The sequence below is a fragment of the Vipera ursinii genome, assembly GCF_947247035.1.
Source record: "Vipera ursinii genome assembly, chromosome: 1".
Classification (NCBI taxonomy): domain Eukaryota; kingdom Metazoa; phylum Chordata; class Lepidosauria; order Squamata; family Viperidae; genus Vipera; species Vipera ursinii.
The window spans coordinates 74,441,012-74,461,561 of NC_139512.1; the positions used below are offsets into that span (position 1 = coordinate 74,441,012).

A 20,550-nucleotide genomic window follows, 5' to 3' on the forward strand; every position below is an offset into this window, starting at 1 on the left:
CATAACAGGGACACATGACCAGCATTTGGAGGGTTTTTTTTTCCTTTGAATTACAGGACAAATACATGTAATGTCATCTGGCAACACTAGGTGCACAATCAAGAAATACCTTGCATACCACTAAATAGTGTGTGGGGAATTAAAAGTGTGAGTGGAGTCATACTAGATACCTACTAGTAACAGGAGAGAGAAAGAGAGGAGAAAGCAGAGAGAACAGAAAGGAGAGAGAGAGAGAGATCGAAATAGGGAACAAGAATGTGAAATACAAACAATAGCTAATATGTTCTTGAATAGAAGGGCCCTTAGTATAGATTTCTAGGATGATCTATTATTCAAAAACAGTACCTATGATTCAAAAATAGTAAACTACACCAAAGATACTTAGTTAATCCAAAAATGCTATGTAGTTGTACATACTCCCAGGAGATTTCATCAAAATGCTTTGAACTGAATACATTTTAAAGCACTCAAAAAGTAATTGACAGAAGTTTAGAAATGTTGGCTTCAGTGATTAAAAATATATTTCCAAGCATGGTTGCCAATAGATGTGTCTGGTTATTTTATAGGAAATTAAGGAAAATGGCTAAGCAAAACCCACATGACCTACTTTCAGATAATTATACTCCTGACTGACATGTGTTTTGCAGCAATTTTTAAAAAACCATTTAATCCTTCAAAAATAATCTTGTATATAAAAAGAAGACTAAACATGAACTGATTAATTTATAGGATATCTGATAAATTACTAATGATAGAAAATGTAGATCTCTAATCATAATGAAATCATTTGACCAGTGGGATACTTGCTGTCCATAATACTGCTGGAAATGAAAGGCTATGAGCAGAGAATTTATTTGTAAATTATTTAAAATATATACTACCACTTGTACTTCAATTAACTGTATGTACATTTGTGCACTGTGCAAACGCATAACAAAACTAAAACATCTTTAAGCCCTTGGTTAACCAAAGGTAAACACCAACTGGAGAACAAGTTTTAATTAAAGTAAACTGAATTCTATTTGATTAGCATGATCATATTTTGAAATATTTATTCACAGAAGGCAATAAAGATTAACTTTAGAGAACAGAAGGAGACTTATATATTAGTAAAATCAAACAAGCAGTCTTAGATACATGTAGCTTAAAGTAAACCTTTCTAAGATCAGTAATTTACCCCTAAATATGCATCCAGAGAATACTGTATTATAGTGTTATATGAAAGCAGTATACAATATTTAAATTATGCAGGTAATTTCCCTGCACACCAATGGCCCAGTGAAAATTTAATTTTTAGAGCATGAGCCATTTCTATAAAGGCCAATTTTTGGCCTGTTTATTAGAGTAAGAAAAAAAGCTCAACAGTCTTCATATTTCTTAATTTTCTTTTTAATATATGGTTTTAAAAACAGGATCAGAGAGATCAGATGAATTAGCACAATTTTCAGATAGGAAGAACATAATTTAACATCTCCTTGGAAAGAATATATTTAGAAAATCCTCAGCAACTATTATATATATATTTTTCTACATATATATAAAAAAATCCAGCTTCTTTAGAGTCGAATGGATATTGTGATTAAATGCTACTGTTCAAACATGAATTTACAGGCTCTACATTGTTAGAATTTAGTAAGGTAAAGGTAAAGGTAAAGGTTCCCCCACACATGCGTGCTAGTCGTTTCCAACTCTAGGGGCCGGTGCTCATCTCCGTTTCAAAGCCGAAGAGCCAGCGCTTGTCCGAGGACGTCTCCGTGGTCATGTGGCCGGCATGACTAGACGCCAAAGGCGCACGGAACGCTGTTACCTTCCCACCGTAGTGGTCCCTATTTTTCTACTTGCATTTTTACATGCTTTTGAACTGCTAGGTTGGCAGAAGCTGGGACAAGTAACAGGCGCTCACTCTGTTACGCGGCACTCGGGATTCGACCCGCCAAACTGCCGACCTTCTGATCGACAAGCTCAGCGTCCTAACCCACTGAGCCACCGCGTCCCTTAGAATTTAGTAGTGACATTTTATTATTTTTTACCTGGAGTTCCTAACATGGAGCCTATGAGAACTGATCAGTTTATGAATACCTGCCTTGCTAACAGCCAATGAATACTCACCTTCCTAGAAATATAGGCTTGTTTTCTCTTATTTGTCACTATTATTTAATAATATTTTTTCAATATTATTTTTCTCTAATATTTTTCAATATTCTCTCTAATAATGTTTCAATATTATTTCTCTCTAATATGTTTCAAGATTATTTTTCTCTAATAATATTTTTCAATATTATTTCTAAATTTGTATTAAAATGGATGTAAAGCTAATATATTTTAGGAAAAAAATACTAGCATGGCTTTCATTTACAAAAATGTCTTTTTAGTGCCACTGTGAGCCCTACAGTAACACTTAGAAAATGAAAACAATTCATTGATCTAGTACCAGGCTTTACTTCAAAGTGTGCTTTTTGGCTCCAAAAGAAAAAGCTGATGTATAATAGGGAGCATCAAGAGGGGGGAAAAATAACTGATAGCAAGCACTCTCGTAACTTATTTTATCCTCAAGTTTGGTCACTGAAATAGCCATTTGTGTGTTCTAAGCACTAAACAAAACATGCATATGTTCGAAAGTTTTCTTTCTGACTCAGAACAAAACACGGCTGTTTTGTACCTAAAGTTCATGTGGTGGATATATGCTATGCTCTCACAATTTTCAACTAGGTAATGAAAAAGTGTGTATATGTATTCCTGTATTTCACACATACTGTCAATGCTTTTCAGACAGTATGCAAGCAATGTCTAGATGTACAAAGTTGGTTTGGTTCACTTGTTACATATGCGTCTTTGTATAAGTTATGTCCTGTTGATGTTGAGCTTCAAAGTGTATTTAAGCATTCTACATCTGGGACTGTTGGTAAGCAAGGTCTACTGTTTTTGTTATAAGCTATGCTAAAATTCTGTTGATTCAACTAAAGGAAGGATGATCTTCAGAAGCACCTCTCTAGCCGTTCTTATTGCCCACACAAGTTTGAAAAGAGCAAGCCAATCCATCAGACATCAAGTCCCTAAGCCATTTATGACCACAGAGGTTAATTACAAATTGTGCTCAGTGAGCAATTGGCAACCAGAGGAGGAACTTTAAGCATAAGCCTTACAATCCCCAGCCATTGCACTGTTTAGCAGCCTATTTGCCATATTTTACATCAAGGACCACTCCTAACCCCATTTAGAGTGCATTGTAATAATCAAAGTGGGATGCAATCAATGCATGGATAACTGATGCCAAATCTGACACAGTATCAATCACAACTAGAATATATCCTGCTTGCCACAGCTACCATCTGTAAATCCAGTAACAGTGAGGATCAAGTTTTTGTTTTGGTTTTTAAAAAAAGCAGTATAAACAACTCCACTCCCAAAAACCTCCTAGGAACTAACAGTCCCTCTACCTTCTCTGCATTTAATGTCAGCTTGTTATTTTTGCTCCAGTTATAATAAAGTTAGAGAATGTTCAAAGATATTGTTTGCTTTCTTGGAGTTGAATGGGAAAGAACAACAGAAACGCTGTTGACATAACCACTCTCAAGCTCCAGATGGTTGCATCTAGTTACAAACAGCATAGGTGACAAGATGAAACACTGCTTGCAGACACTGTAGGTTAATTGTACAGATGTCAAACTGTAGTTCCCAGTACAACCTTTTAACTACAGGTCCAAGAGAAGAATAAGAACCACTGCAATCTGGTCTCATAAGTCCCAATCCTGCAAGACAATCCAAAAGGTTATAAAACCTAGTGGCATAAAAAGCTGGCAAGTGGTACAGGAGATTTAGCAGGACTGCAGTTGACTCTCCCATGTAGATCCTGTGCCACTATCTTAAAACAATTGATAGTCTATGGTAATATGTATTCATAATAGGTTGCATTAAGCTCATATAATTCAAGCAACCCATGGTCAGTGGACTAGATGTGTTATTTTTTGAAGTTTTGGTTCAGTTCCAGAGCCTATTTGTTTGCCACTGAAATTCAGCAGCAAATAAACCGGAAGATGCATGTGTGTAATGCAGCAAAACTGTATATGAGAGTACTTTCGTGTGTTGTTCTACATTTATTTTGTTGAATCACTAATTTATTACATGTTATCAGATATCTCATCTTCTTGAAGTTAGCTGAATCTACTTACTAAGTGTAGCTTTTGTTGCACAACAAAAACTGAATGCAATTTTCAAACCCAAAAGACTAAATTTTCTGTAACTAACTAGTGACATTATTTTCAAAATTTAACCAATGCCTAATTAGTGAAATAGTATGGGCCAACTATAGATGCATACAGCAAAACATCAGTATTCTCTTTTACACAATGTTGGCAGGAAAGGGCACTCTGTAGAAGAAAACAGAGTATTTAATCTTTTCCTAACAACATATTTCCTCTTTAGTTTCCCTCCCATTTTCTATAGATATCCATGTCACACTTTTGTGACTTAATTGTTACTCAAAATCAATGGTTTGTATATGAATATTTATACAGTATATTTTATATTTGTGCATGCTTATATATCTAGCTCATATCTAGAAATCATATCAGAAGATTGCAATTGGAGTTGGCTGTTTCCTAAACACGGTAATAAAGAACTAGAGTTTTAAAACAATATATAAGTCTTGTCTTCCATTAAAAGTTAATCACAGTTGGTCATGTAATTCCCCACAGTTATTTCAAAGTAACTGATGGAAAATCTATGGAGAGATTATGGATTGGACCTTACAAACGCCTATTGCTGAAGAAATAGGACAACAATCTCTCCACACAAACATTATTTCAATGAAAATGTTGCAGCAGTTATAGCATGCCTTCATAACAGAGAAACCCGTCAGAACCTTCTAAAAAATAAATTCAGTGGTAAGGAAGGATTTGAAACTCAGCCAGAAGAACTAAAGCATTTTTCTCTCTCCTCATATAGGAAAGGGCTCTTTGAGGTAACACTGTGTTTCTTTATGAAATGACCTCCTTGGTCTGTCCTATGGCTCATGTGGCATGGGTGCTCAATCAAAAGCTTAAGGAGTTGGCAGTTATGGGGAGGCTATGGGGAGTATTATGTTTCTGTCCTTTTAATCATTTTCCTTACTCAGTTTTTCCAAAGCTTTTTGTTTTGTCACTTCCTGGTGCTTGTTCCACAATTCTACTCAAGATGCAATGCAAGCAGGAGAGAAAGACAGAAGAAGTATCAGATGCTGATCAGAGGTGGAAATGGGAAAAACAAAAACAAAAGTAAGCCACCCAACCCTGCGCTGCCAAAACAGAGATTAATGAAAACTGGCATGTGAAGAAATAATTCTTTTTCCGCTAGATCAGGAGCAGAGACCTCCATTATCTTAATCAATAAATATTTTTTTAAAAAAAGAATCACATGCAATTTGCTGGCTCAGAAAAATAAAATAACTCTGAGACTCACCCACCTGATGTCATCTGACTTCACAGAAATTACATATTACAAAAAGATTTTGGCTAGCTCTTTATGCTCAATATTCAAATTATTTCTGTCTGCAAAATAATACTTCTAGTCAATACACTTTTTTCATACATAGTCTGTTCAAATACTGCCCCCTCCCCCCTCCCAAAGTTTAACCAATTCACAGTATTCTCTCAGCAACATTAAAAAGAATATTCTGAGAGAGATCTATATAGAAAGAGCAATATTTGTTTAGAATACAAGCATCTCAGAATTAGGTAAAAATTCAATCCACATAGCAAACAAAGAAACAATTTTAGGTTTGCATTTCTGCACTGAAAAAAATGTCAGGAATTTCTAGGTACCGGCTTAGTGGCACAATATCAAATCACCTTGCTATAAAACTAAGTTCAACATTTAACTTGAAAGCATAATTTATGGGAGGAAGCAGAAGCTAGGAAACCTATAAAGGAACCTTTCTCTTACCAATCTCTTACCAAAAAATAAAAATAAAAAGATTCGAACTAGTGGATTGAATTATTTTTTTTTTTACTATTTTGCAATAAAAAGAGAACATCGGAAAACAAATAGAAGAAATTGATTTAGAAGTTACTGAAGGTTAAGAGAGTGGGATTTCTGTGATGAAACAATGACAGAACAACCTGCAACCTCTGGAAAACCAAACCCATTCCTCCCTAGTTTATTTGGCAGAAGAACAACTAACATCAATCTAAATATGGCAATTGGTATTTGCACAGCTTTTACTAAAATGTAATAATTACTATAATAGCTATTTTTGTTAAATTATGTATTCATATTACATTAAAAATGAACTCCCCCTTCACTAATTTGTCCTATATTAGCCAAACATAGAAGAGCTGTTCATATTTCCTTACTGTTATTTTTATTGTTTTATGTGCATATTAGTATAGGATTCATAATTATTCACCTCAAATTAGAGCAGACGAATAGTTAGTGAAAAAGTTACATAAACTAATTTGCAAAAAACATATAATCTTTCTATAGTGACCTGAGATTGAATAATCTGTTTCCTTTATAGATAGATGGTTATTTCTGCTACAAGCCTTCAAAAGCTGATTTTTTAAAAATCCTGAATGGCAAAAAAATTAAACATTAACCTAACAATTCAGCTAACAGAATGAAAGTAGAGACAATCATTCAGAAAACTGGCTAGGTATTTTTCTGCCTGAATAGTGCAATAATTCCAAACCTAATGCAATTATTTTCCTCAGAGTTCTATATGTTACTATATGTATTTTGGCACAATCGTTTGTTTCTCAGGAATACATAAAAGGATAAAACACTAAAATGTAATTTTGCTGGATAAAGAAGACAATAATAAAGGAATACCCATGAGTCCAAATACACATAACTGTGACCTATTTATAACATACATGCATAGCACCAACTTCCAAGAACTCCCAAGAACTCAGTGGGATTTACTTGCAAATAAAAACCGACAGATTTTTGTAAAATAATTTGCATTTATCTAAAACTCAGTCAGTCCTTTGTGTATGCACTTCCAAGGACAGCCAGCCAATTTGTTTATAGTAACTCAACTAGATGTAATTAAAGTCTGTGATGTCAGTGTCATATAACAGTCTCCAAATTTTTTAAAAAAGAAATTAACTCATCCAAAATGTTGAGTTGATTCTTGTTCAAAATGGGAGAAGAAAATATATGACCAGTCTTTGCAAACTGAGTGAGAGTGAAGCGCGTTACTAGAGCAATGAAAGGAATAATGTTTTAATGGGAAAGATGCAAGTAGACTCTAATGCCAATGCACAATCACTTTCCTGCATTCCACGTATATTAAAATACACACCAATAGAAGCTACAAAATTTTCCTCCTTTAAACTCCTTGTGTCAAACTCCCTTGGCCCTTTCCCTGAGAGGCCTGGTGCCCTTGGCATGAGCTGAGGTACTTGTAGTTGCACCTTGGGTTTCGGTTCCACCCTCCTGGCTAAAATAGGATCTTTGCCAACCGGAGTGATTGCTCCATCTGTTGGGCTTCGCTTTCTTTTTTCAGGCTCTTTAAAAGAAAGGAATAGAGAGAGATAAGGAGGCAAAAAAAACAACAACCAACACGTAAATATGCCAACAACAATCAGAAGAGAGAATGAGAAGAAAGGAGAGAAGGGCTTGATAGATGGCATTAATTCTTTACAACCATTGAAAATACTCTCACATCTAGACCTTATCATCAGTTAGAGAGAAATTCACAAAATACCAATATATTGAAACTTGGTTATTTTAAGGATGGCCCCTTCTAACATGAATTTAGCTGACTACGAAATTGTGACTTGGGAACTATTTTAGTGTGGGTTTTTTTTTCCAGTTAGTAACCTTATGTTACAGTGAAAAACTCTTGCCAAAGTTAATGTATCTTCAGTATCAGATCAAGACATGTTATTTGCCAATACCGTTAAGCAAGTCAAGGAGGGTGTGTGGAGGTACACAAGAGGTTTGAAAAGCACATGGGAGGTCGGTGCTGGTCAGGGAAGGAGAGATGGTACAAGTCATAGGAGCACACAAGAGGCTGACATAGGCCAGAAAGGATGTGCAAGAGTTTCTTCCTCCCTCCCTTCCTTCCCTTCCCTTTCCAGCAGGCTTGTAAGTAGCCTAATGAGGGAAAGAGGGATTGTGAGACTGTTTGGGAAACTGTCACAGATTGTTGAACATGAAGATCACATGATCGCAGCAGCAGCAGAGCAGCAGCCTGTAGCACTGAAGCACCTACAACTTCCTCAAATTTCACTCAGCTATCATGGATTTTGGACACATTCTGAAAGTAAGCCCATTTGAGGTAACTAGGGTTGAAAATTGTTGCCTTTGTGATGCATTATTTTACCCATTTGGTCATGCCAATGAGGCTTTTAGTAGCACATAGATTCTATATTGGAACTTACATGTTGTGTTACAATTAGATTAGATACCTTAAAATCATGGCTGGATTGTATGCAGAATACAATAATACTATATGTCCATTGTTATGGAAGTCTGTTATAGCATTCTTCCTTACCAATCACACCACTACTGATGGAAGTCTTGTTTCATATAATAAGAGAGATTTATATATGCCAGTGTCAACTGCTTGCAGAAATAAGTGACATTTAAATATGGGATGTCTGTTAATGCAAAGGTAAACAGGAAATATAAATATATGTTTGTTTAATTCAATCATTTTTATCCATTTCTAGCTTTTCAAATAAGTATGGAGCAGGCCTGAACAAAGCATCTGAAAACTGCATTTTTGCATCCAAGGATCTGGGAGTCTTCTAGGGCAGGGCTTTTCAACCAATTGTACCATTTTTATGATATGGCAATATTCAAGTACCATTAGTCGCCTAGCAAGCTGTCAAAAACTTGATGATCCAAAAAAAAAGAAAGAAAAAAGTGATAAAGTACAGGTAGTCCTCGACTTACAACAGTTCGCTTAGTGACTTATGGCCATTTTTCATACTTATGACTGTTGCAGCATCCCCAGGGTCATGTGATTTATATTTGGATGCTTGGCAACTGATTCATTTTTATGATGGTCACAGTGTCCCAGGGTCATGTGATCCCCTTTTGTAACCTTTTGACAAGCAAAGTTAATGGCTGGGGGGCGAGGCCAGCTCAATGTTGCTCAGGTTGGGGGGTGCCTGTGGGTGGGCAGGCAGGGCTGTCGGGGGGGATCTTGGGGTCTCCGATGGAGGGGGATGGGACTGAGGTGGGCGCCAGGGAATGGTCCACCGGAGGAGCCTCGCCATCACTCTTGGGCCATGCGGTGGACTCCCTGACAGTGGCACAGGCTGCCTGGAACCCTGGGCAGCGGAGGGCAAGTGTCCAGCCCTGTCCTCAAGCTCCCAGGGCACCAGGACTCCGCAGCCCAACCCACTCCAGCCCCACTTGCCCAAGGAGGCACCCAGCTGCACTTACCTCCTCCTCGAGGCTGCTGCTACTGCACTCTCTCTCCTTGGCCAGGTTGCTCATGGTGTGTGCAGGAGGGCAAAGTGCATGGGTCAGAGGGTGACCCACTCCCTCTCCATGCGAGGAGACCCACTTTTGTAACCAAAGCATCCTCAGCAATAGAATGGGAGACCACCATGAAAGGTCAGGAGGAGGGGCAAGGGGAGCAGAGGTGCTGGTGGCCAAGTGCTTTCCCTCAGACCCTCCCTCCCTCCCATTCCAATCTCCTTCCTCCCTCCTTACCCTCCCTCCTTCCTTGCCTCCCTTTTTCTCATTCCCATCTCCTTCGTTCCTTCCTTTCTCCCTCCATGCTTCACCTCCAGCCAATGGTGCCTTTCTTCATTTCTCATGGGGGGGGCCTCCCCCGCTGCATTTCTCCCGTTTTTCACTGCCACCTGTGTGTGCGCCCAGCACAGATGGCTGCCACAAAGTTGTAGATCAGCTCCCAGCCGGCCTGTTTTATCTCCTTTCCTGTCTCCCCCCCCTCCTCTTCCTTTTCTCTTTGGTGCAGCTCCAGCTGACTCCTCCTCCTCCCAAGGCTGCATCTTTTTTTCTCTCTCCCTCTCCTGCCAAAACTGCCTCCTTTTATAGCCTCGCCTGTCTCTGCCTCCCTCCTCCTTTCTCTTCTGGGTGCGCCAGAAGTGCTGATCCTGGGGCCTTTGCCTCGCCCCAGCAGCTCCTAAAGACTCTCTCATGGCAAGTCCTGCGCTGCACCGCTTTAGCTCATTCCATCCCCCGCTACACTTAGATAGGCTGGGCAGGGTGGCGTAACCACCTGCCAGGTGCCAATGTACCACCAGTGGTATGCGTATTACTGATTGAAAAGCCCTGCTCTAGCGTTACATGGCTGTTTTGAAGATTATCTCTTGCTTTGCTGACAGTTCCACCTGGAAAAGCTTTTTAAGCAGCCAAGCTAGGTTTTTTGCAGGATAAGGTTGCTCTAATGCTTTTATTCTTCAATCAAACAATATGGTTTGCAAAGTACCCTTCCAAATATATGCACAACTCTAACCCACAGTCTTCTGGGAAGACATTATCTTGAATAAATCTCTAATCTTTGTAACTGCAGACCTGCTCTTGATGATGCCACCAATGTATATGCATAAATAAATAAATATGCAAATGGTTATTTATTGTCTTTAACCAGACAAGAACAGGTTAAAGACAATGAATAAAGACCTAAATAGAAAGTCAAATATGTTTTATTCCTATATTTCACATTGGAACTGATTTAACATAATAAATTCAATTCAATTGACTCAGAAAACCTCTGGTTTTCCTATCACCTCCCATCTCCCTGAAAGCAGCCAGGTTACAGAGAAGAAACAACAAACTCCACCTTCTCCATGATCATTTTTCCCTTGATCAATTCATGCAATGAGGCAGGTTGATGATGGAAGGAAGTATACTGCATTTGCTGCCTGTCTCTTATCCATAACAGTTTAATCATTCCCCACTCTGTTTCATAAGTGATACAACTGAAACATACTTTTTTAAAACTTATTTTACTGATAGTGGTCATCTTAATGCTGATTTGCTGATAAAATGATTTAGTGGAACGTGCATTCCCAACAAAATAAATCAAAATGTCAATCAGGCAGTTCCATATAACTTAGTGCTTCCCAAAATGCTAAGTTCCTTCGTTTCCCAAAACCACTTACCATAAAGACCTGATTTAAATGTCCCTGTTGTGATTGGGTAATAGGTTACCCGCTACCAAAAGAAAAACCACTTTTACTCAACTTGGGGTAATTTACCTAGGTTTGGGAAGCATTAACTCAGATTAACTACAGCTGCCCTTCACCTTCAACATCACACCTCTTGAGTGAAAACCGGAAGTATGAAAGAGGAGAAACACCAACTTAGGGATCTAATAATATTTTTTTGCAGAGGCCCCACTTTACTTCTTGAGGGAAGGACGGTATCTGTTTGTTTTTACCTGTCTGTTTCTCTCAGTCATTCACACAAATATTTTTTAGACCAACAAAGCAAATAAATATTTTATAACTGATACATTTAATAATTAGACACAATTGCTTTATAGCCTCTACTTATAAAGTCCATACAATTATTGACTGTGGCAGGCTAGATTTAGTTCTGCCACAAAAGGCTTTTCACAGTATTTATGATACACTAATTTTTAGCATTGTCTTACCTTTGTTATAGTAATGAGTATGAACTATTTCTAGCAAGCCAAACACACTTGCCATGCCTCCAAGTCCAGCATTTGAATATGACTGCTCAAGGCTTGATACTGTACATTTTAGTAAATCCAGCATTCCTTTGTAAACCTTTCGGTTAATCTCCTAAAACAGAAAGGCTCATCTGTAAGAATGCTTTGTTAATCAGAAGCCAATCCCACAGCCTTTCTAAGATATTATTCAAAAAACTACAATTTCCTTGCATTTTAATTCATTTTCAATAATTTCTGAATACAAATTAAGGTGCTTCAAACTAAATAATTAATATTTTTTAATCTCTACTTCTAATACTGGCTTCTTAAACCCCTTGTGATATCACTGGGCACCCTTCTGCCCATATGAATTTATCTGGGAAATGAGCTCACTCAGAGCACTCTTCCTCCATTTTCTACTGTCAATTGGAAGTAGTATTTTTCAGTTAAACTGACCACATTGAAGTTCAGCTGAGGAAAAAAAATTTGACCAAGTACTACCTACATTTCATTGGAAGGTACTAATGCTTTTTCAGCAAGCAATTTCCTTCTTGATCTACAACATTTGATCCATTATTTTGTATTATTTTATTCTTCATATAGTAAGGCATGTAGCAGGAATTTCCTTGTGAGCCATCTTAAATAAGCTTCAGTAGAGAAACTCACAGCAAAATTCATTCATGGATGGATGAGGGGGAAAAAGTAAAAATAAAACTAACCACATCCTGGACAATATCCTGTCGAGCATCCTCCTCTGACTGGATAGTTCGATTAAGCTTACTTAATACAAACATACGGAGCTGCTCACTTTCCAAGAGACGACGTACTTTCTTCATGTTTAACCAACCAATTCCTTGTCCATCTAAGACATTGTGCACCACCTCTTTCAAGAACTGCTGGTTTTCACTATAAGAAGAAGGCATATAGTAAAAAAAAAGAAAGAAAGAATCAACACAAAACGTCTACAGCTTTTCTATCACTTTAATTATTAAAAGAAAGATCTTTTTTATTTTTCATATATAATAGCATTTCTCACTATTCTTGGATTGCAAGACTTAAAGAACTGAAAGCATATTATATATTATTCTGCTTTATTAGCAACTTTAAAAATCATTTTTTAAAAAGAAAATAAACATATAGTTTTTGAAAAAAGAAAATGTTGCCTTAAATAAGTACGGTAGGAAGCAGCTTTGGAGGTACAAAGACTCTTATGTCTGAGAGCTGGACCATAACATAGTCATACTCAGAGAAAATGGTAATTTGTTGGAAGAAGCCTATGCCGAATACAAAATACAGCAGCATGTCTACTAATGAGAGCCAATAATATAACATTAGGCTTTGAGGGAACTATTCGGAAGCCATTAACAAAAAGGATAGAAATCCTTAAGCCATGGAAAGGAATTAGTTATTAAGAAGAGACTCAGGCTGACTCATTTCTAACTCGCCATGAGATAAGAGGAAGATAAGAAAAACTATCAGACTTTCAAGATTCTGCTAATATGTCAATGAAGCTTAGTTCTACTTTTCTTGTAGAATCTGTTCCCTTATCTGTACAATATCAAAGGGTTGACAATTATGGTTCCCTCTTTCTGGAACAGCCTATATCCAGAAATTCATATTTCACGTTATGATGCTTAGAAAGGCATAGGATTTTCTGCCTGAGCAGGGTGTTAGACTACAAGACCTCCAAGGTCCCTTCCAACTCTGTTATTCTATTAAGATATCTAAGATTGATATTTTTTTGTATTACTTTTATTTTTAAGACTGCTCCCAGTCTTGCAGGGGAATGGTATATTTTATGATGTTGTATTTTTAATATTTTAACTGTAAAATTGTAAGCTACAAGGAATATTGCTGCCATTCTCATTCCCTCATGTCCTACTATACTATATCATCACAGAGTGTTCCCAGGAGGGATAAGCTATGAATAGACGCAATGTGTGCCAAGAGAATATACCCCCAGGAGAATCACCTAAGGCAGACATGTCAAACACAAGGCCTGGGGGCTGGATCCGGCCCGCAAAATGGTTTCATGTGGCCCGCGAAGGCATCCTAGAAACAGTGAGGGAACGGCCACCACTGCCTTGGCCCTGGCCCAGAGACCCTTCTTCTGCCAGAGACCCTCAGATCTGTCCCACTCCTGCCCAGGCCCCCATAGGCACCCTTGATGCGAACAATGTAGAGCTGGCCACGCCCACCCAGTAGGCCATACGCATTCTAGCCATGCCCACCCAGTAAGCCACACCCACCCTGGCCATAACCACCCGGCCTCCTGAGGGCAACCGCAATGCTGATGCGGCCCTCAATGAAATTGAGTTTGACAACCCTGACCTAAGAAATAAAACTCAATCCAGCTGTAGAAAGCATGTGGTTATATCGGACAGCAGCAATGCAGAAATATGTTGCATATGGATGATCACATTAGTGAAAACAGCAAAGGCATAATTTCATCATGTGCAGAAGGCAATGTCAAACTATCCTTATATTTTAGCAAGAAAGTCACATGGATAGACAATATAAAATGACTGACTAGATCTTGTCATATAATCAGGCTCCTCAGGTTGGATAGCACTCAACAGTCTACTGAAGAACAGTTGAAGATCTTTCACAGTACTAATGGGTTTTTTTAACATGACTAGATTAAAGCCTTGAGGAAGTCTAGTTGCTGATGCTGCCATGCAGGAAAAGAAAATATAAAACTGCAAAGAAAGAATTAAAGTGTAAATCCGGAACATAAAAAGCATAAATATGTGAAAGCTCAACACAATGAAAGATGAGATTAAGCTGAATAATGAAATTTTTGGCCAATTGAAATGAATCGGATACTGGAAATTTTTGATCAAAAGATCACACTGCTTCACTACTCAAGACAGGAAAAACAAAAAAGCAACAGCGTTGCTTTTATAGTCAAGAAGGATATGCAAAGATAAAACTCATGTCAATGTAGTTAATAATAGAATAATATTATTTTTTTTATTTTAATCCCATTTATATTCCGCCCTTCTCCGAAGACTCAGGGCGGCTTACAATCTAAGCACAAATCAAATGTGCTTAGCAATAGCCTTCATTCTATGTATATGCCTGCTTATTAGGGCTTTGCCCCCCCCAAGCGGCATTATTACAAAGTCAGCTTATTGCCCCCAACAATCTGGGTCCTCATTTTACCTACCTCGGAAGGATGGAAGGCTGAGTCAACCTTGAGCCTGGTGGGATGCGAACCTGCAATAATTGCAGGCAGCTGGTGTTACTTAAGGAGGCATTAGCCCACTGCTCCACCAAGGCTCTTCAATTAGTCTTCATGGACAGCCCTTTAATTAGTTATACAAATATGTGCTTGAACCACTGATGCAGAAGAACAGAAGGATGGCAAGGAGTACAGTCAAGTTTAATCTGAAAATGGCAACATTTGCAAGAAAGATAGACTGCTTGCGTTTGGACATTAGAATGTTAAAATTAAAGAAGTGTAGTTCAATTGCATGGTCTAAGAAACAGAAATAAAGGAAGAGAATGACTCATAGGCTTCTGCCAATGTAGTGTTTTCTTCACTGCTAACAGTCTTCTAACAACCACAACAATACCTGTGCATATGGACATTACCAGGTAAAGTACACAAAACGCAAAACAATCATGGTATTGATACAAGGAAATGGAAGAGCTGTAATGACAGTAAAGATGTGGTCAATAACTGTGAAACAATCACAAACTGTTCATGCTGACATTCCAAGTCAAGCTAAAGTGGAAGAACAAAGCCAACCTGTTTGCACAATATTATATTCCCTACTTAGAAAAGCCTCCAATGCTAGAAGATGAAATCAATCAGCATTCCAGTCATTACCAGATCAAAGGGTTACAGAAATTGTTTGCGTATGACAAGTAACAGAAAAAGAAACTGTAAAGCTTCTAACCAAACTATACTAGTTAATCTGGAGAACAATATATTGGCCAATAAATTGGAAGAGATCAGTCTGCATCCCAATAGCAAAGAGAGTTAACGGCTGACACAAACTATTGTACAATATTTCACATGCTAGAAAAATAATGCATATGACTACAAATTAAGAGCCCTTCACAGAAAAGAAGATGCTTGATATTCAAGCTGGTTTTATGAAAAGAATGAGGAAATAGAGACATTATTCAGGTGTACACTGGATAACTGAAAAAACAAAAAAAATATCCCTCCAAAAGGCAATGGGTGCTTTATTTCAATAAAGAAACCAGCAATTAAGAAATATACTGCAGATTAGCACTCTGCAGGATAGCAAACGATACTTAGATATCACGATGTGTCTATTCCTACGAAAGTCAGAATCATGCAGATAATAGTTCTTCCTATAATATTCAAGGCCAGTTTAAGTTGTATTTTGAAGAAGCAGTATTTTGAACTTTGAGTTCAAAATGAGAAAACTCATTGTGAGAGCTTGAGAATATCATGGGTAGACAAGAAAACAAAAGATCACAAAATAAATCAATCCAGAGTTTTCATCAAGGTGCAAATGACCAGGCTGAAGATTACCATATTTGGACATATTATGAGAAGACCTAGATCAGGGGTGTCAAACTCAATTTCATTGAGGGCCGCATCAGCATTGCGGTTGCCCTCAGGGGGCCGGGTGGGCGTGGCCAGGGTGGGCATGGCCTACTGGGTGGGTGTGGCCAGAGTGCATATGGCCTACTGGGTGGGCGTGGCCAGCTCTACATCGTTCGCATCAAGGGTGCCTATGGGGGCCTGGGCAGGAGTGGGACAGATCTGGGGGTCTCTGACAGAAGGAGGGTCTCTGGGCCAGGGCCAAGGCAGTGGGGGCCGTTCCCTCACTGTTTCCAGGATGGCTTCGCGGGCCGCATGAAACCACTTCGTGGGCCGGATCCGGCCCCCAGGCCTTGTGTTTGACATGTCTGACCTAGATCTTTTAAATATACAATGCTAAGAAAGATAGAAAGAAAGAGAAAAAGAAGGTGACTTAGCAGCAAGGTAGATGGACTTGATTACAGTATGACGGGTACACCACTAAGATGATTCGAAATGCCAGCTAGGGACATACATTTGTCTGTCTGTGTGGCTATCTTGTGTGGCTTCCAGGAGACAACATACGTAAACTTCTCAGTCCATAAGAATAGCGAATAAATAAATATATGTAATTATGAATCAAGTGGCTGTTGACAGAAAGTTAATAGCAGACGATCCCATTCCTTATTATTTTCTCTCTCTTCCAGGCAACAGACTTCAACAGAGAAGGCAGATACAGTAGTAGTTGCAGAAGCTTCAGAAATTAGGCAATGTAAAAGAAGCTACTTGCCAAGCTGGGCCTTAAAATTTTTTACCTGGAATTACTGGTTCGTCCTTGTGGTGAAGGAGATTCCCTTTTCACTGTTGGGCTGTGCTTTATAACAGAAGACTTCTGATCGACCAGTGCTCGCCTGTTTCCTGCATAAGTAAAGAGGCAGAATGAGAAAACATTTACTGAGAAAGATGTTTTAAGTCCATCAATGCTACTAATGAGACATATAGGAATTAACTAACATTCTGTTTAAAAGTACAAAAAACGTACAAAAAAAACTTGAAAAAGCAGTAGCATATTTTGTATTACTGCATCATACATCGGCAGAAAACAGTAATGGGAATGAGACAAAAGAGAAGATGGTAGTAAGAGCAGAAGGTGAAAAGCAGGAGAAGCTCAGCTGCTCTGCATGCATTTCTGCCACAAGAACCATCTTCGGATTCAACAACATATGAAAAAGCGTAATGCGATATGGGAATGTGAGTAGTAGAGATCACACACAATCTTGCTTATCAGTGGTAAAGTTGCCCAAAGACAGGCACAAAATGCTTACTGGGAATTGGCATGTCATGCACAATTCATGATGCAAAGGACCCACCTTCATTGCTTACTGGCCCAGCTTCAGTAATAATCTCCATTATAGTATTTAGCCCAAATACTGGGACACAAAATAAACAATTAGTAGTATACTAGTAAAATCACCACCATTTCTATATTAAATTAGTAGCTTCCCTCATTGCTGATTAAGTGCTGTAAGAATAATCAAGAAGTGGGAGGTAAAAACAACTAAACAAAAGTATCAGTAGTCTTGGAAGGGCAAGAAGGCCATAACACTATATCCCCTATCTTTTATTCAGCATTTGCACTGGTGCTGCTCCTGAACCAAGTTTCAGATTATCAATAATTAAAATAAAATAGTTGAACATCATCACTTTCACATAAAACTCCCTAAACAGTATACTGTATTTCATTGCTGGAGCTATACAGTATATTTCCTAATCCCCTAACTCTTACCACAAAATTTCTAAGGCCCCTTGGGGGCCTTCTTCAAAGTTAAAAAAACATACAACTATCTCACATTTACAGTATAGACTTGCCCTTAAACTGATTTTAAAGTTATTAGAAATCTAGAAGGTAACTCTGTGCTCCATTCAAAATTAAATATATATATATATATATATTTCTGTTCCAAAAATGAAATTACTTTCCTTTAAGAAAATGAAGGAAGGTACATTAAAACCAAATCTAAAAGAAATTGCTTGAAAGAATAATAAAATATTGAGAAATGGAATCTAATAAGATGCTATACCTAGTGAACAAATCTACTGCAAACTTTTCAAATACTTTATTTACCTGAAAGGTAGCATATTTTATTTCCACAAATAGTTTATTTCTAAAATGGGAGAATTATATTTGTTGAGAATTCAGCAAAGGAACAGAAGCACATAAATACTCTTCTGTCCAATATTCCAATATTTTAAATTCAGGATTGTTTTCCTTTGGTTAAATATGTTTTAAAAATTCAATATACATATACATTAACTTTGCTACAATACCATCTATTACTATTATGACTCTTAAGAAAGATAGCTCTCATATCTACTCATCCTACTCGTAAACGGAGGGATAGGCATTACTCATAAACTGCTAACTGCATTACTCATCTTACTCATAAACTGCTATCTGTAGGCATTACTTCACCCTTTATCTCCCCTGCTAATTCTTAAGCTTTTTTTTTTTTTTTAAAAAATCTAGTTGCAAAAGGAGCAATTTAAAGTAAAGAGCTGGTTTTCAGCCACTTGCAATTTTTATTCCCTAAAATGCCTCTGGTTCAAACATCAACCATGTCTAAAATGAGGAGGAAAAGGTGGAATTCATTGCTTTGTAAGAAGTGGAGGGGGGAGTTGCGGCAGGAGAACTAGAAGAGGAATGTTCTGAGGAGGAAGTAGGAAAGGCTACAGACAATGAGGGAAGTGGGAGAAAGCAAGAAAGCATCTGACTATGTGCATGTACATTTGTGCAGGGTTGGTCAAAAAAGTCAAGGTGGTGGTTGTAATCACAAAATTAAAACCCTGCCCTTTTTTTATATGCATGCGTATATAAAAAAAAGAGGAGGGTTCTCTTTGCATGGTCACAACTGCCATCTTGACTCTCTGATATCCCCTGCAGAAGCTCTTGTATATGTGAGTGTGAGTCTGTGCCCAAGATAGATTGCATAGTTCCTGTGTGAGGGAGATGGCGGTTTCTAAATTTGATAAATAAATAAATAAATAAATAAATAAATAAATAAATAAATAAATAAATAAATAAATAAATAAATAAATACGGTATGCATTTTGAGTGGATGATCCAGAGAAAGAAAGCTGAGAGTTTGAAACTGACTCTAAACAAAGTCAATATTTAGATTGTGGGTTAGTTACTTTTAGCCTCGTTAACTTCTGTGAAACTGGTATTTCATGATAAAGTTTATCTGGCTATCTTTATAAAAGCCCCATATTATTCTAATAGTCACCCAAAAAAAGTGGAAACCCTTTTTTGTATATTATTTATGAAAAAGGCAGAAGTACATGCAAAGAAACTGTCTACTCCAAAGGTTAAAAATATCATTGGTGTAACACAGAACGAGAGATCACACTGAACAGGAATTGTTAAAAAATGATCAACGGCAGAAAATGTGACAAAAAACATGAAAAGAAATGGAATCACCCATCACTGTTTTCTTCCAATGTGTGTTATTAATATTAGATTTAGCTAACAGAGAAATGTGAGCGATAGAAAAATATGCTCATTAGAAAGTAAGCGGATGGAAACATTGTAAGATATCATGCAGAAACTTTAGAGTACTCACATTCCTTTTCAGTTACTATTTTATTTATTTAAAACATTTATATAGCCGTCCATCTTATATCAAACTTTGGGCAGCTCCCAATCATTTGGGGATGTATATTTTACATAAACACACACACCCAAGAAAGAAAGTTATGCTATCCAAAGCAAACTTTAAGGCAGCAACAGAAAACCAACTTTTGGCCTTTATCATTAAAAGGTCAAATGTTAGCAAGACATTATACCAACCTTTATCCATATCCCTTCCCACTTCCAGATTAAAGTAATCTTTACCGATGAAAATGGAGAAGGGGAAGAAATAAATAAAATCAACTTATTACAAAGAAAAAAAATAAGTTTTCTAATCATATACAAGAACTGAAAAAACAAAGCCTCCTTCTAGTTGAGCAACTAAAAAGTTCATGTACAAAAAAAATGATAAGGCTTAGGTTCATTGGTAAATTTGACTAGTATTGACTGTATATATAAAATAACAGTAACTTCTACAACCTGTATTTATTCTTCATTCTTCAAATTACTGAAAGGTTCAGCCACCACTATCCACAGGAAATATCAGGCTATGACACAAATACTGTGTCCTAAGAATTTTGGCCACAAATTGGGATGCAAGTACAAGAGAATTGGATTTATCACACAATATAGCTAGTCCTTGACTTATAACTTTTGGTTTAGCAACCTTTCAAAGTTATGACCGTGCTGAAAAAAGTCCAGTCCTCACACTAATGATCATCGCACCACCCTGATGTTCATGTGCTCACTGTTCAGGTATTGGCAACTGGTTCGCATTTATGATCAACTGCGTGTCTTGCGGTCATGCGATCATGATTTGTAAGCTTTATTGTTGGCTTC

General features: G+C 37.6%; 1 protein-coding gene across 7 annotated transcripts in view; it reads right to left on the reverse strand.

The window, feature by feature from the left end:
* Nucleotides 1-20,550, reverse strand: part of MADD (MAP kinase activating death domain) — a 117,587-nt gene that overhangs the window by 37,813 nt on the left and 59,224 nt on the right. For 4 of the 7 annotated variants that reach the window (XM_083349011.1, XM_083349010.1, XM_083349007.1 and 1 more), the window contains 5 exons: nucleotides 19,930-19,968; nucleotides 16,898-17,000; nucleotides 12,298-12,484; nucleotides 11,561-11,711; nucleotides 7,280-7,486 (listed from right to left, as the gene is read on the reverse strand). In XM_083349011.1, coding sequence (XP_083205137.1) covers nucleotides 7,280-7,486; nucleotides 11,561-11,711; nucleotides 12,298-12,484; nucleotides 16,898-17,000; nucleotides 19,930-19,968 — 687 coding nt within the window. The remainder of the gene's footprint in view (nucleotides 1-7,279; nucleotides 7,487-11,560; nucleotides 11,712-12,297; nucleotides 12,485-16,897; nucleotides 17,001-19,929; nucleotides 19,969-20,550) is intronic. The other 3 variants (XM_083349012.1, XM_083349009.1, XM_083349013.1) reach the window with 2 other exon arrangements.